The sequence below is a fragment of the Manacus candei genome, unplaced genomic scaffold (genome assembly GCF_025592945.1).
Source record: "Manacus candei isolate 608988 ecotype Guabito, Panama unplaced genomic scaffold, ASM2559294v1 h1tg000057l, whole genome shotgun sequence".
NCBI classification, from domain to species: domain Eukaryota; kingdom Metazoa; phylum Chordata; class Aves; order Passeriformes; family Pipridae; genus Manacus; species Manacus candei.
Window position 1 is genome coordinate 1,054,597 of NW_026138105.1, and position 13,666 is coordinate 1,068,262.

Genomic DNA, 13,666 nt, shown 5'->3' on the forward strand with positions numbered 1-13,666 from the left:
TCACGATGCGGTGGGGAGGCTGTCCCTAGGACAGGGACAGGGTCTGTACAGGGCAGGCAGTGCTGGGGGCTGCCTGGCTCACAGGCTGCACCAGCAGAGACACACTGAAACTCTTTTGTGCAGCTTTGCCGAGAGAGCCAACAGGGCCAGAGGCCAGGAGGCAAATGCACCAGCCATGGCGGAACTGAGCAGCCCCCGGCCCTACCCTTGAGCAGCGGCACTGGAGCAGCCACAGTAGCCTGAGCTCTTAACATCCCCACTGTCCTGGGCTGAGCCCAGCTCCCCTCACTGCCCCACACCATCCAGCGTTTGCCCCTGCACAGGGCACGGCCGTGCAGTCCCTGCTCTGCTGAGCAACCCAGCTGCTGGCACACTCTGCCTCCTCCGCCAGGCCTGTCCCCTTCCCAGGCCCGCCTGCCCATGCCCCAGCCTCGTGCTAGTCCGAGACCCCCGCAGGCAGGAGCTGCAGCTCACCCCGAGGAAAAGGCAAACAGCAAAACGCAATCTCCAGTCAGACCTGACAGCAAGGTGATGGGTATAAAAGTGCTTTCTCAGGGCCCTTGTCTCTTTTAGGAACAGAGCCAGACATCCCAGTAACCTGTTGGGATCCCTCTCATGGCAGGACTTAGCTGGAGCCAGTGCAGTCCCTCCTGGCCAGCCTCAAGGCCACCAGTATGGACAGAGGCTGGGGAAGAGGCAGGGCTCACACCCAGCAGGGAAAGGGCTCTGGGCTCTTACATTTGTAGGAACCTGATGGAAACACCTGCAGCCCCTGAGTGGACACTCATGCAAGCAGCCAGCCTGGGAGCTACGGCCAAGCACAAAGATTGCAGGAGGCAGGGTGGAAAGAGATGAGAAAACCCTCACCAGCAGCAAGTGGGGCCAGGGAGGCCTGGCCGGGTGTGGGTCTCATGTGGAAGACTCACTCTCCATTAGTCCCCACCTGGATCTCACACACCGGCATCAGCCCTGACTGTGTTCCATGACCCCCAATAATCCCAGTGCTGCGTCATGGGCACACTCCTGACAGGAGCTCCATCACCCACAGGCTGTTTGGGCTTTGTTCCACACCTTGCCTTCTCCTGGACACACAGAGCAGGATGGCAGGACATGGGCTGAGGCCCTGCTTCTTCGGGCACAAGAGAGCCCTTGGTGTGAGCTGAGCTGTTGTGTGTGGATTGAGCCTGAACACAGCCCAGGTGCTCTCAGGACCACGAGTAGCCACTACCTGAGGATCTAAACCTCACCTGAAGATGCTGCACCCCAACAGCATCAGACAGACCCTCAGACTGGCTCTGGCTCCCACAGAACATACCTGCTGTGAACAGGGGTGGGAAAAGGCACCACGCAGCATTTAACAGCTCTGGCTCATCGCAGCTGCAGCACAACTCTGCATCCCCAGAGCACTGTATGAACACCGACTGCTTAATCCCATGGCTCCCTGGGGATCTGGGCAGATCCAGCAGCTCCATCCAGCACAGCCAATGTGGATGTTCCTCAGCAGCATGAGCTGTGCTCAGCACAAGACCCATTGCTGCTGCCCATGGCACCCACCCACCTGCTGCTCCCTGGGGCAGACTCCCTGGGGTCAGCATGGCATGGACATTGCTGCATCTTCACATCTGTCCTTGCTTCTCCCTGGCCACATCTCTCAAGGGCAGGACAAAGGCCAGCTGCAATCTGAGCAAGCCACAAAGCCAAGGCTTGCTCCTGGCAACTCGAGCTTCCCCGTCTTTCTCCTTACCTGTCCCACACCATGTGTGGCTCTTGTCCTGGTCCATTCTGGGCACCTTGGCTCTGTCTCCAGTCCCCCACACAAACCCTTCGCAGGATGGGCAGGTGGGGTGTTGGCTACTGTGGTTGTTCAGTGCTTCAAGCCTCCAGTGGGACCATCAGCTCACCCATCTCTAGTGAGGGATCAAGTGACCATGTCTGCCTTGAATTAATTGTGCAGTTGCCATCTTAGTAGAGTTAGAAGCGATTCTCTTGCCGAAGGTGCTGCTCATCTTTGTGCAGAGAGGCCAGCACAAGGTCTATGTGCCTGAGCTGCTCCAGAGGGACTTGTGAGAGCCTGACTTGGCTTCAGAAATGAATTTCAGCCACTCAGAGTCACATTCAACTCAGAAATCTAAAAGGGTGTTAGAACCCGTCTGGGCTCTGACTCACAAGCCCTGCTCTACAACAGCACTTTTATGTTCAGCGACATGGTCTGTGTAATGAACACCCATGTCTGCTCCTGTCCCAATGCCCCACACAGGCTGGTGAGACTCCCTCCTCCCTCCCCCTTACATCTGGCATTGTGCAGCTTGTATTGGCTGTGTGAGCATGTCTGGGGTGGAGGTGATCTGCTGCAGCAGGGGGAATGGCTGTGATGTGCTGAAACAGAAGCCACCAAACCCAGAGCTGCCTGGCATGAAGTGGTAAGGGAGGATTGTAAAGGAGTTATGTTGCCCATTCCCACTGCACTCCAGTGGAAAGTCCAGCAATCCCCCCAAGTCCCCATGATCCCATTGGTCCCAGAGGTGCCATCCCTCACATCTGCTTATGCTCTCCTTCCTCTTGTAGGTGCCTCAAGGGGAGTGGAACAACACGCTGTCCAGGGACAAGGACAGCGAGATCCCGTGCCGGCGCATGCGGAGCGGGAGTTACATCAAAGCCATGGGGGATGATGATAGTGAAGACTCAGAAAACAGCCCCAAACCATCCCCAAAAACTGCAGCTCGGAGGCAGAGTTACCTCAAGGCCACCCAACAGTCCCTGAGTGAGCAGAGCACCACACAAAGGTAACTCTGGAGCTCCTCCAGGAGCTCTGCACGGGTTCCCAGGGCCACCCCTGGAGCAGGCCTCGGGGTCTGGCCAGCAGCAGCACCCCACAGAGGCTCCAAGTGGGGATCAGAGCCCAGCAGGGCTCCTGCACCCCAGCTCAGGCAGGGGCAGAGACATGAAGAGAAAAGTGGGACAGGAGGAGATGTGGTAGAGGAATGGAGAGAGCTCCCCATCCTGGTGACTCCAGATAGCCCTGGCATTAGGAGCTGCTCCAGGTCCCTGTCTGCTCAGTGATGGGGAGAGCACTCTTCTGATTGGAGCTGTGGGGATTTCCTCTCCAAGCATCTTCTCCTCTGGAGGAGTACAGAGATCCCAACCTCATGATGCCACTTGGACATGGAAGCTGCTGACCCAGCATGGCTCAGGACACTTGGCACACAGCCCAAGGCCCGCTGGGACTGTGACAGTGGCTTTACTCCACAGGTGTCCCAAGGACCCTGTGACCATCCAGAAAGTTGGCACACTGGGCTGGGTGGTATCCTGAGACCAGGAGAGAAGAGCTGAGAGGTTAGGCACCAGGTGTTGAGGGAGGAAGACCCAGCCACACAGGAGAGCCAGGGGAACACGGCACAAGTTTTGCTGGGCCAGAAGGGGCTGCAGGACAGGAGGTGTGTGGCCCATGACCAGTGGTGATGCTGTGCTGTGTCCTCACCAGCTGCTCCACTTCCCAGGACAAGGCACCTGGAGACTGTCAGTGTTTTGGATGCTGCAGCTTTGGAGGGTGTGAGTGGTACGGAGGGGCAAGAGGAAGCAGGAACCATCGCAGATGAACTCCTGAGGCTCAGCAGGCAGAGGGAAACTGGGTGCAGGCAGTGTGGGGAACCCTCATGGAGGCTTCAGATTGAGATCAGATGCTGCTTTCTTCTGAGAGACGGTGACAAAATCAACTGTGGGGAGCCCTAGAAATGCCTGCTGTAGATCCATTCCTATTCCCAGCCTTCACGTCAGCCTCAGAGGAGCAGAGAGGGGTCATGGGGTCTCTGGTGCAAAATACCTACGTAGAGAGGCTGGGGTTCCTCATTGCCCATCCCGACCATGTCCATCGGGATCTGAGCTGCCTTGAGCGCTGGGCTCAGCTGAAGCACGGGACAGTGCTGGGAAAGGTCTGGGGAGCACGGGGGGTGGGGGCCGCAGGGATGCGGCTGTGGGAAGCGGGGGCCCCAGGGGGCTCCGGTCAGGGTTCGTCCCGGCTGGAGCTCTGCCGGAGGCAGGACCCTGAGGGGCGAAGGGGGCTCTGCAGCGGGGCCCTGCCCGGGACGGAGCCGGAGCCGGAGCCGGAGCCGGAGCCGGTGCCGAGGCTGGAGCCGGAGCTGGTGCCGGGGCTGGAGCCGGAGCTGGAGCCGGGGCTGGAGCGGAGCGCGGCCGCCACCTGGTGACCGGCCCTGCCGGGCTCCGCCAGCCGGGGAACACCGGCATGTGGCTGGGACGGGGGCGGGCCACAGAGACACCCAGAGCCAGGGCAAGGCACAGAGCAAGGAGCTACGATCCGTCCCTCTGCGAGGGCCTCTGCCCCTCCAAGGCCTGTTGGCCGCTCTCTGTGACTCAGTTTCCCCGCGGGCAGGTTGCAAGGGCAGGGCAGGGTGAAGGGCAGTGGAGTGGCACAGGGAGGGGATGCTGCCCGCTCCAGGGCACCGCTGGCTTACGTTGTGAGCTCACAGACAACAGATTGTCAGCATGAGGGAAACCTGTCAGTCAGCGGAGAGCACAAGGCTTGGGGCTTCACATGGCCTTTGGGCTGCTCAGTGGGTCCCAGGGACTGGGTGTCTCCTTCATCTTCCCTGGCAGAAGGGAGGGCTCAATCTCTCATCCCACCCCAGGATGGAGACTGTGCTGTGGGAGGCCCAGATGCTGCACAGGGCTCTGCCCTGCCCTCAGCTTCGCTGTCCCCCAGGCAAGTGACAGATAGACCTCTGCACCCACAGCTGTGACAGATGGGGGGGAAGAAGCACTACAGGGGGCCTCTGTCAGGACCAGAAGCCATTCCAGGAAATTCCAACAGGAAAATCCCCATAGATCTCCCGGGTTAGCATCGCTGACCATGTCCTACACCGTGTCCACCCAGTCAGTGACAAGGACCCTACACACAGGGTCTCGTGGTGGAAGAGACGAACAGGCGAGTCCATCCTTCCCACATCCCTCCTCTTCCCCCTGCATCCCTCCATATCCCTCCAGCCTCTGTGTGCCTGGATCTGAGCTGAGACCATAGCCGAGGTCTGCATTGGGTCATGCTCACTGACATCCCTGTTCTCCTGCACAGAGGCTGCCAACAAGCCCCAGGGCATGGGGACAGACTTTCTCCCAGAGTCTGCAGCAAAGGTGCTCTGGAAATACTGCCCCCCTGCTACTGCATCACTGTCATTCCAGGCTGGCTCCCCTTGGACTTCTTCCAGATAATTTTTTGGGTTCCTCTACACGAATTTTTATATATCTATATATCCATGTATCTATATAGATATATATGTGTGTATATATATATGTATGTATATATCTTGTAGAAGTTTCCAGTTGCAAAATCCACAAAACATCATTTAAAAGTCATTTCTCACCCCACCTCTCACTCCCTTCCCACCAGTCTAGGCAGTGCTGTGACTCTGGAGGCTGGCACAGATCCCATGTGCTCCTTGGAGTTCAGTTGGACTAACCTGGCATCCTGCAGTGCATTCCTGGGGTCAGTGGGACCCAAAATCTTGTCCCCTCTCCTTCTGCTGCACCCAACAACCCTTCACCTGTGTGCCAGGCTATTCCAGGGGCTGGCAAGGCGAGGAAGCGTTTCCTTCTACTCCAGGGACCAAGCAGTGGACATGGTACCCGGCATCGTCTCCGTGCTGCACAGTGCCTGTGCCTGGCAGAGGGGCCGTGGGCAGGGGTGATCTGGCCGTGGGCAGGGGTGGTCTGGCTCTGCTCCAGCAGAGCTCCAGCACTGCCCCCACTGTGGGGTCACCCCTCACATCCTCCCTCTCTGCTGGCAGGAGCCTGGACCGCCTGGACTCTGTCGAGATCCTCCTACCTCCGAAGTTCCCAACCTGGGAGGAAGAATACAACCAGATCTCTGATAGCGTCAATGAGTCCAGCTGCATCAACCAGGTGAGGTGCTGAAGTGCTGACCGGCTCTGCCAGCACAGTCCGGCAAGAGAGGCCAGCTCAGGGCAGAGGGAACATCATCTTCTTCCCCCTTCAAAACAAGGCACTGGCTGCACTCCAGGAACTGCACAGGCTGTTCCCTGGCAGCTTTACCAAAGTGTCAAGGCCACCTACTTAATCATGATTCATATTAGACCTCCTCCCTCCAGCTTTGCTTCCTCTCACACTGCTGGTGCAGCCAAAGTTGTTCTGCCACAGGTATGGTAGCCCAGAGCAGTGCTCCACAGCACTGGATCAAGCTCAGGGCTGCTCCAGGTGCAGGGTTCCACTGTGTCACCCCCTAGAAGCCACCTGCAAGTCTGTCCAACCCTGCTGCAAACCCCTCATGCCCAATGGGTGGGTACAGAGCCTGGGCCAACCTCACCTGCTACTGTCCAGCCTGGGACACTGCAGCACTGGGTCACCAGGGACAGTGACCCTGCTCAGCTCAGGACCTCATCCCTCATACAGCAGACTGGACCCGGGAACAAGGTGCTTTTAATTCATGAGGCTGAACTCCTAGCTAGCTGGGGATGTCTCTCTTGGATATTCCTGGACCCTGTGGGATTGGCAAAGCCGAGGATGCCTGTGAGGTGCCGGTAGTGGGTGGCAAACTCCTTGTCACAGGGTGGACTCATGCCCTGATCCCAGTGTCTGGAATGCAGTTGGTGCAAACTGTGTTTAACTCCCTACACAGTGGTCCTGGGATTACTCTGGAGCTCTTCCTGGCTCAGGTGGCTCTAAGACAGCTGCCTCGCAGGCCAGGAGATAACTCATGCCAGGACAAGCCTTTGCAGAGGTCCCATGTGCTTATCTCAGCCCTCTCAGTGTGTGGGTGAAGGTCCCAGGGCAGGAATGGCTCCACAGGCTTCACCAAGCGGGTCCGCTATCACCCTGGGCCTCTGTCATGCCCCATCCCTGTTCATGCTTGTCTGCTGGGAACACATGCCCCCACGGGCCTGCCCTGCCTGTGTGCAGTGACCACAGGCGGCAGCACAAGGAGGGGTTGCAGCAGTGGGGTGGGCACCAGGGACCCAGGGATGAGGGGGGCTGAGCAGTGTATGTCCTGCCAGTGTTCCCCTCCAGCTGTGTGGGGCTCTGAGGCCTCCTCTGGCCCAGCCCAGCCCCTCTGGCCCCATGGCTGGTACCTCCTGCTGTCCCAGAGCAGTTGGAGCCCTTGGAGGAGAGCTTGGGAGGAGCACAGGGCATTGCTGGGCAAACCTGTTCCCTGTGGTCAGTCTCGTCCCTTGTGCAGCAGCAGCAATTGCTGGGTGTCTCAGTGCACAGAGGGCATCAGGACCATTGTGTCCTTTGCATGTCAGTCCATGCCTGAAGCCAGGTCTCTGTAGAAGACAACGGATCTATGCTCTATCCATGTCTAGAGCTTCTGTTCTGCAGGCGAGTCAGTTGAGTGCTGCACCCCATGGAATCATCAGAAGGGTCTTGGAGCTGAATGGTCTGAGAAGCCCATGACACGGCAGGAGCTGCCCAGGCAGCCACCTCAGAGACAGACTGGTGGCACTGGGACGCTGGGGGCACACCAACTGCCACAGCAACTGCTCAGACGTGGTGCTGCAGCCATCACATGCACTCTGCCACTGTCCTCCAAATCCCAGAGAGTTCAGCTCCAGCTGGTTGGGATTGAAAGACCTCCTATGAACTGCATGTCTGTTGATCCAGGATGGAGCTGGTTCAGCCACTAGTGTCAGTGCCAGAGGCAGTTCCACCCCTGCCCTCACCTTTGTGTGACCTCCAACACCTTTCTTGTGTGTCCAGCCAGACCCAAGTGTCCTCTCACACAGAAGTATCAGAAGTATCCCCTGCTCCACCTTGCAGACCTCTGGCAGTCAGGGATTCACCAGGTGTGCATGTCAGCATCCCCCATCACACCAAGGTGGACAAAGAGAGCCAGCTGGTGACCCCAAAACTGCCAAGCCCCACTGCGCAGACAGGCCAGACTATCCCCCAGAGCCAAGCCTCTTCCCTCAGGTACGCTTTGAACCTGGATTCTTCCCAAGATGGTCATCTTGGGCATGAGCAGGGTAGGTCACACAGGGCAGAGCCCAGAAGTGGATGTGCTCTGCAGACTAAAGAAGCAGAGGAGGAGGAAGTGGCATTCCTCCCCACAGGCAGTGCATTGTCTCTCAGGGGTCTGTCCGCATGCCAAATGTGTGCCGTAGCTTTGCTGTGGTGGGAAGGCAGTGCAGCTTCTGTGTGGCTTCTTCTGGCTCGGGGTCAGCAGAGACAGCAGCGAGGTGGCCAGTCCAGCCCCATGAGGGTGAACCACAGTTTCCCTGATGTGGAGCACGCATGGAGCACACTGGCTCTGTGGGCTGCAGAGGCCCATTGCTGCTCCTGGCCATGCTGGGGGCTTCCCAGAGGTGCTCACTGGGAGCCACACCTTGCCCAGCTGTCCATGTGTGCCAAGGGGTGTCCCAGCACTGTGTGTCTACAGTGTCCCCTCTGTATACACATGGTATATGGTGCATACAGCAGGCTGACGGTGTCAGCAGCTTCTCCTATGGTTGAGATGTCCTGTGGAGCTTTGCTGTGCTGTGTCCATGCCACTGTTTGAGGGGCCTGTGAGACACCTCACTCGGCAGCTTATGGGCTCTGAAGTTTGTACTGAAGTGTCAGCATTGGTGGCCCCAGGGGACGGGTCACCTGCTCCCCTTGTCCTCAGTCCCTGTGCAGTGACTGTCTGTGTGAGGGGCTCCCTTGTTCTTGGCCTTTAACCTTCTCCAACTCTTTCTTCCAGATGTTTGGACCCCCCTCACTTATCCCTCAGATATTTACCCATGGAGAGCAGGTATTGTCCCGCTGGCGTTTCCCTCATCCTTCCTCATGGAGCTTTCTCGGGTCAGTGGGGACACCCACGGTGGGGTGTGAGGCAGCTTCTGGAGTCAGCCCATGCCCAGGCCAGCAGCAGGAGGAAGAGGAAAAGAGGAGGAGAAGGAGGCAGCAGGCACTGCAGGGCAGATGAAGAGCTTGGTCCTGAACCCAGCAGGGGCTTAGGGACTGTCAGTTTTAGAGGGGAAGCAGATGCACTTCTTGAGCTATGGAGCTCAGATGCCAAAGCTGGGCAGGATCAATGTCCTTGAGTGTCAGGAGAAAGAAAGGGTCAGGAGAGATAGAAGTGGGCAACAGGGCCAGTCTTAGCATCTCTCACCTGTATTTCAGAATAGTCTGCTCTGGCCTGGCTCTGGTTTGATCTGGCTGAGCTTCTTGCAAGTCCAAGTTTGCCCAGTTACTGCCATGGGCAGGGCTGGGGCACTGGGGAGGGAGGTGGGGGCAGTGGCAGAATTGCCCCTGCCCAGTCTACTGCAGTTGGCTGCTGAGCCCTCTCCTGGCCCTCACTGCAGATGAGGCTGGGATGGGTTCTGAGGTGCCACCCAGACCCAGCCCAGGCAGCCTGTCCCTGGGCAAGGGTGGGGGCTGTCCCCCAGCCCCCACCTCCTCCTTTCTCTCTCCCCATCTCCCCCCATCAGGAGCTTGCCTGCCCTGGTGGGGTCTCCCACCTGTGCTGGGACAGGGGGACCTGGCAGATGCTGGACTAGGATTTTAGCCGTGCTCTCAGCCTCACCATCAGGGGCTGGGGGATGTTTCACAGGCACTGCTGCGGTAAGTCTCTCCTACTCCACAAGCAGGGACGCTCTCGCCTCCAAGGAGGGCCTCCTCTTCCCTCTTGTAGCAGAGAGCCCGGGCACCTTGCACCCCAGCAGCACCAACCACTGCACCTCCCGCGGTACCTGCCACGAGCAGGACCACGCAGGAGTGGCAGCAGGGCGAGGAGCAGGAGGGAAGAGAAGGGCGGCCCGCAGGCAGGGACTGACTGAGGCTGCCCCTCTTCCCGTGCAGGCACCCGAGCCGGAGCTGGGGGAGCAGTACGAGGCGGTCTGCGACCCGACCTACAGCGAAGCCGAGTCGGCGGCTGCAGAGGTGCTGGACCTGCCTCTGCCCAGCTACTTCCGATCCCGGAGCCACAGCTACCTCCGCGCCATCCAGGCGGGCTGCTCCCAGGAGGAGGACACGGGCTCCGTCCGCTCCATCTCCCCGCCCCAGACGGGCAGCCTCAGCGGCAGCAGGACCCTGCCCACCAACAGCAGTGAGTGCCGGTCGCAATGAGGGACCAGGGGACGGGGCGGAGGCCGGGGGGGAGAGGGGACAGGGGACGCTGCTGTTGGCCGCCTGGGAGCTCTCGAGCATGCGAGGCACTGAGCTCAGGTTCCTGCATCCCCAGCCATGGCTGTCTGTGACTTCTGTGGGCTTATGGGGGCTTGCTCTGTGCTGGAGAAGGTGGCCAACAGCTGGTTGCAGGTCCTGGAATGACACACAGGCCCCGGGTTCTGCATCAAAAGAAGTGTCGGCAGCAGGTCAAGGGAGGGACTTCTTCCCCCCCTCTACTCTGCCCTCATGAGACGCCAGGAGCAGGGCTGCCTCCAGCTCTGGGGTCCCCAACATCAGAAGGACATGGAACTGTTGGAGCAAGTCCAGAGAAGGCCACGGAGATGCTCCAAGGGCTGGAGCACCTCTGTTCTGGAGCCAGGCTGGGGGTGTTCTGCCCAGAGAAAAGAAGGCTTCAGGGAGACCTTAGAGCACCTTCCAGTGCCTAAGGGGGCTGCAAGGGAGCTGGAGAGGGACTTGGGACAAGGGCCTGGAGGGATCGGGCAAGGGGCAATGACTTCCCACTGCCAGAGGGCAGGGTTAGATGGGATACTGGAAAGAAATATCACAATGTGAGGGTGGGGAGGCCCTGGCACAGGTTGCCCAGAGAAGCTGTAGCTGCCCTATGCTGGGAAGTGTTCAAGGCCAGGTTGGATGGGGCTTGGAGCAACTTGGTCTGGTGGAAGGTGGCCCTGCCCATGGCAGGGGGATGTGACTGAATGATCTTTGAGGTCCCTTCCAACCCAAACCATTCAATGACTCCATGCTGGGATCTGTCTGGCATGGCTGGCACAGCCTGTAGAGGTCCACGAGAGCTCCATACCTTTGTTCAGTCAAGCCAAACCTGAGTCTGAGTGCTGCAGCTGGACCCCCTTCTGGGACTCCCACCTTGCCCAGAAGCACTGGCCTCCCTCTGTGCCCTAACCCCTCCAGGGTTGTGAGGGCAAGGGAACCTGCAGCACAGGTAGCAGCCCTGCTGCCCTACACTAGGAATAGCTTCATCCTCCTCCTTCTCCTCACCACAGTGCATTTCTCGTTGCTCCAATCCGGGCTGCTGTTGGCAGGTTTAACCTCTCTCTGAAACTCTTGGGAACAAAACTCCATCAGAGATTGCACTGGCTTCCCCAGGGTCTGCTTATATCCAGCCTCTGCAGCCCCATCAGCCAGAGGCAGGAATTGGGGCTGATGGGAAGAGGGAGGACAGGAGGTGTTTGCCTCCATCCCTCGGTGATGGAGGTGTGACAAGGTTTCAGGGCTCACCATGAACTTCTTTGCAGGTTCTTGCACAGGCAGGACTCCCGGAAACAAGTCTTTCTAATCAGAGCTTGGGAAAAAGATAAATGGTGAGAATTTGCCCCCTCCATATCCACAGGATTTGTGATTTTGCCCAGCAGAGCCACAGGCAGGTCTGACCCTGCCCAGAAGCCCGGGCAGCCTGGATCTGAGCCGATCATGGGGCTCCTGTGCCATCCAGGTGACAGTCCAGCTCCACACCAAGGAGGAGGAGCAGTGTTGGGCTGGGTTTGCAGTCTAGTCCTTTCCCCTGCAGGCAGGGTGACAGAGGTGACAGGCAGACAGCATCACCCTAGTGCACCCAGCCCTGGGGCTGCTACCTGGAGACTAGTCTCAAAATGTCTACAGTGAGATCCTGGGAGTTCATCCCTTGTCTGAACTGACTCCAACTACTTTCTTTCCCATGACAGAATCAGAGGAGCCATGTAGGTGTCTGACAAATCAACTCCTATTTTCCCCTCACCATCAATGGAGACTCCGTTGCAGCCTTGCAGTATCTAAAGGGGCTTATTAAAAAAGAGATAGAGGGACTTTTTACACAGGCAGATAGTGAAAAGACAAGGGGAAATGGTTTTAAACTAAAAGAGGAGAGATTTAGATTGAATGTTAGGAAAAAGTTCTTTACTCAAAGGTTAGTGGGGCACTGGAACAGGTTGCCTAGAGAAGCTGTGGCTGCCCCATCCCTGGAAGTGTTCAAGGCCAGGTTGGACAGGGCTTGGTCTAGTGGAAAGTGTCCCTGCCCATGACAGAGGTTTAGAATTGGGTGAGCTTTAAGGTCCCTTTCAACCCAAACCATTCTGTGACTCTATCATGACAGATAGTGAGACCCTAACATCTCTGGCTGTGGGGTAAGAACAGGTCTTCTGCTGAGTTTCAAGGCACTAACGAGCCTTCCTGAGCCCCAGAGCCCAGCACCCCTGTGCTGAGCCATTGCAGTTGTCCCTGGCTGCAGACACCCACCGGGCGCTGGAGGCCAGGATTATTCATCTCATCTCTTGATTAGGAATTACTATACTGGACAAGAGCCTGGCCTCTCCCTGCAGTGTTAGTCAGGACTGAATCCATGCCCCGGGGTCAGGGTGAGGCTGTGGGCAACCGTGTTCTGCTGATTTCTCTCCAACCCGGCCATCTCTCCCAGCAGGCTGCTCGCAGTTCCGCACCAGCATGGGGCTCTTTCCCAGATGCCTGGCCAGAGCTGGCTGTGCCTCGGGCTGAGCCCTCCCCTTCCCGCATGGCCAGAGCACCCAGCACCTCTGGGATGACTGGGGGAGTTGCCTGCACTCCCTGTCAGGACCACTCTGCCCTCCCCAGTGCTGCCCCAGGCACTTAGCACTCAGGTGGGAAGCAAGGAAGGCAAGTACTTTGCCCCAGGATGTTAACACAGCACTGCCAAGCCCATCACTAAACCATGTCCCTGAGTGCCTCACCCACATGTTTTTTGAACACTCGCTCACAGAATTCATAGGAAGTTCACAGAATATTCTAAATTGGAAGGGACCCACATTTCTGGGGGTAGTGCCTCCACCTCTGCCTTGGGCAGCCTGTTCCAATGCCTGACCACCATTTCCATGAAGTAACTTTCCCTATTATTCAATCTAAACCTCCCCTGGTGCAACTTGAGGCTATTTCCTGTCATCCCGTCACTTCCTCCGTGGGAGCAGAGACTGAACCCCATCTGGCTCCCCTCTCCTGTCAAAGAGTTGTAGAGAGTGAGAAGGTTCCCCCTGAGCCTCCTTTTCTCCTGGATGAGCCCTCACAACTCCCTTAGCTGCAACTTGTTCTCCAGACCCTTCCCCAGCTCCGTTCCATTCCCTGGACACGCTCCAGCACCTCAATGTCTTTCTTGCCGTGAAGGGCCTGAAAAAGTGAGCCCAGGATTGGAGGCATGACCACAGTGCAGGGGGATGGTCACTGCCCTGCTCCTGCTGGCCACACTAGGACTGGTACAAACCAGGATGTCATTGGCCTTCTCGCTCACCTGGACACATGCTGGCTCATGCTCAGCTGTTGTCGACCAGCACCTCCAGGTCCCTTTCCTTGCATCTGTGCATCTAAGTAGTTAGTGGTGTAGGAGAGGGGCCTCCCAAGCAGCAGGTTGGTACCTCAGACTTGGCAGCATCAATCTGGACTAACCTGCAGGTGCTTATGACAAGGCTCCACACAAGACTCTGGGGTGAAACAACTGAGAGCCCTCACCTGCTTACATCCCATCCTCCTGTACCCAGAATCTGTGCACCAGCCCAGAGGAACGGGAACCACCATG

At 58.0% G+C, this 13,666-nt stretch overlaps 1 protein-coding gene across 7 annotated transcripts in view; it reads left to right on the plus strand.

Moving 5' to 3' along the window:
• The window catches only part of DLGAP4 (DLG associated protein 4), a 148,925-nt gene that overhangs the window by 88,597 nt on the left and 46,662 nt on the right, over window positions 1–13,666 (plus strand). For 4 of the 7 annotated variants that reach the window (XM_051803252.1, XM_051803251.1, XM_051803254.1 and 1 more), the window contains 4 exons: window positions 2,566–2,783; window positions 5,796–5,910; window positions 8,705–8,755; window positions 9,805–10,051. In XM_051803252.1, coding sequence (XP_051659212.1) covers window positions 2,566–2,783; window positions 5,796–5,910; window positions 8,705–8,755; window positions 9,805–10,051 — 631 coding nt within the window. Of the gene's footprint in view, window positions 1–406; window positions 529–2,565; window positions 2,784–5,795; window positions 5,911–8,704; window positions 8,756–9,804; window positions 10,052–13,666 lie in introns of those variants that run through there. The other 3 variants (XM_051803253.1, XM_051803256.1, XM_051803257.1) reach the window with 2 other exon arrangements.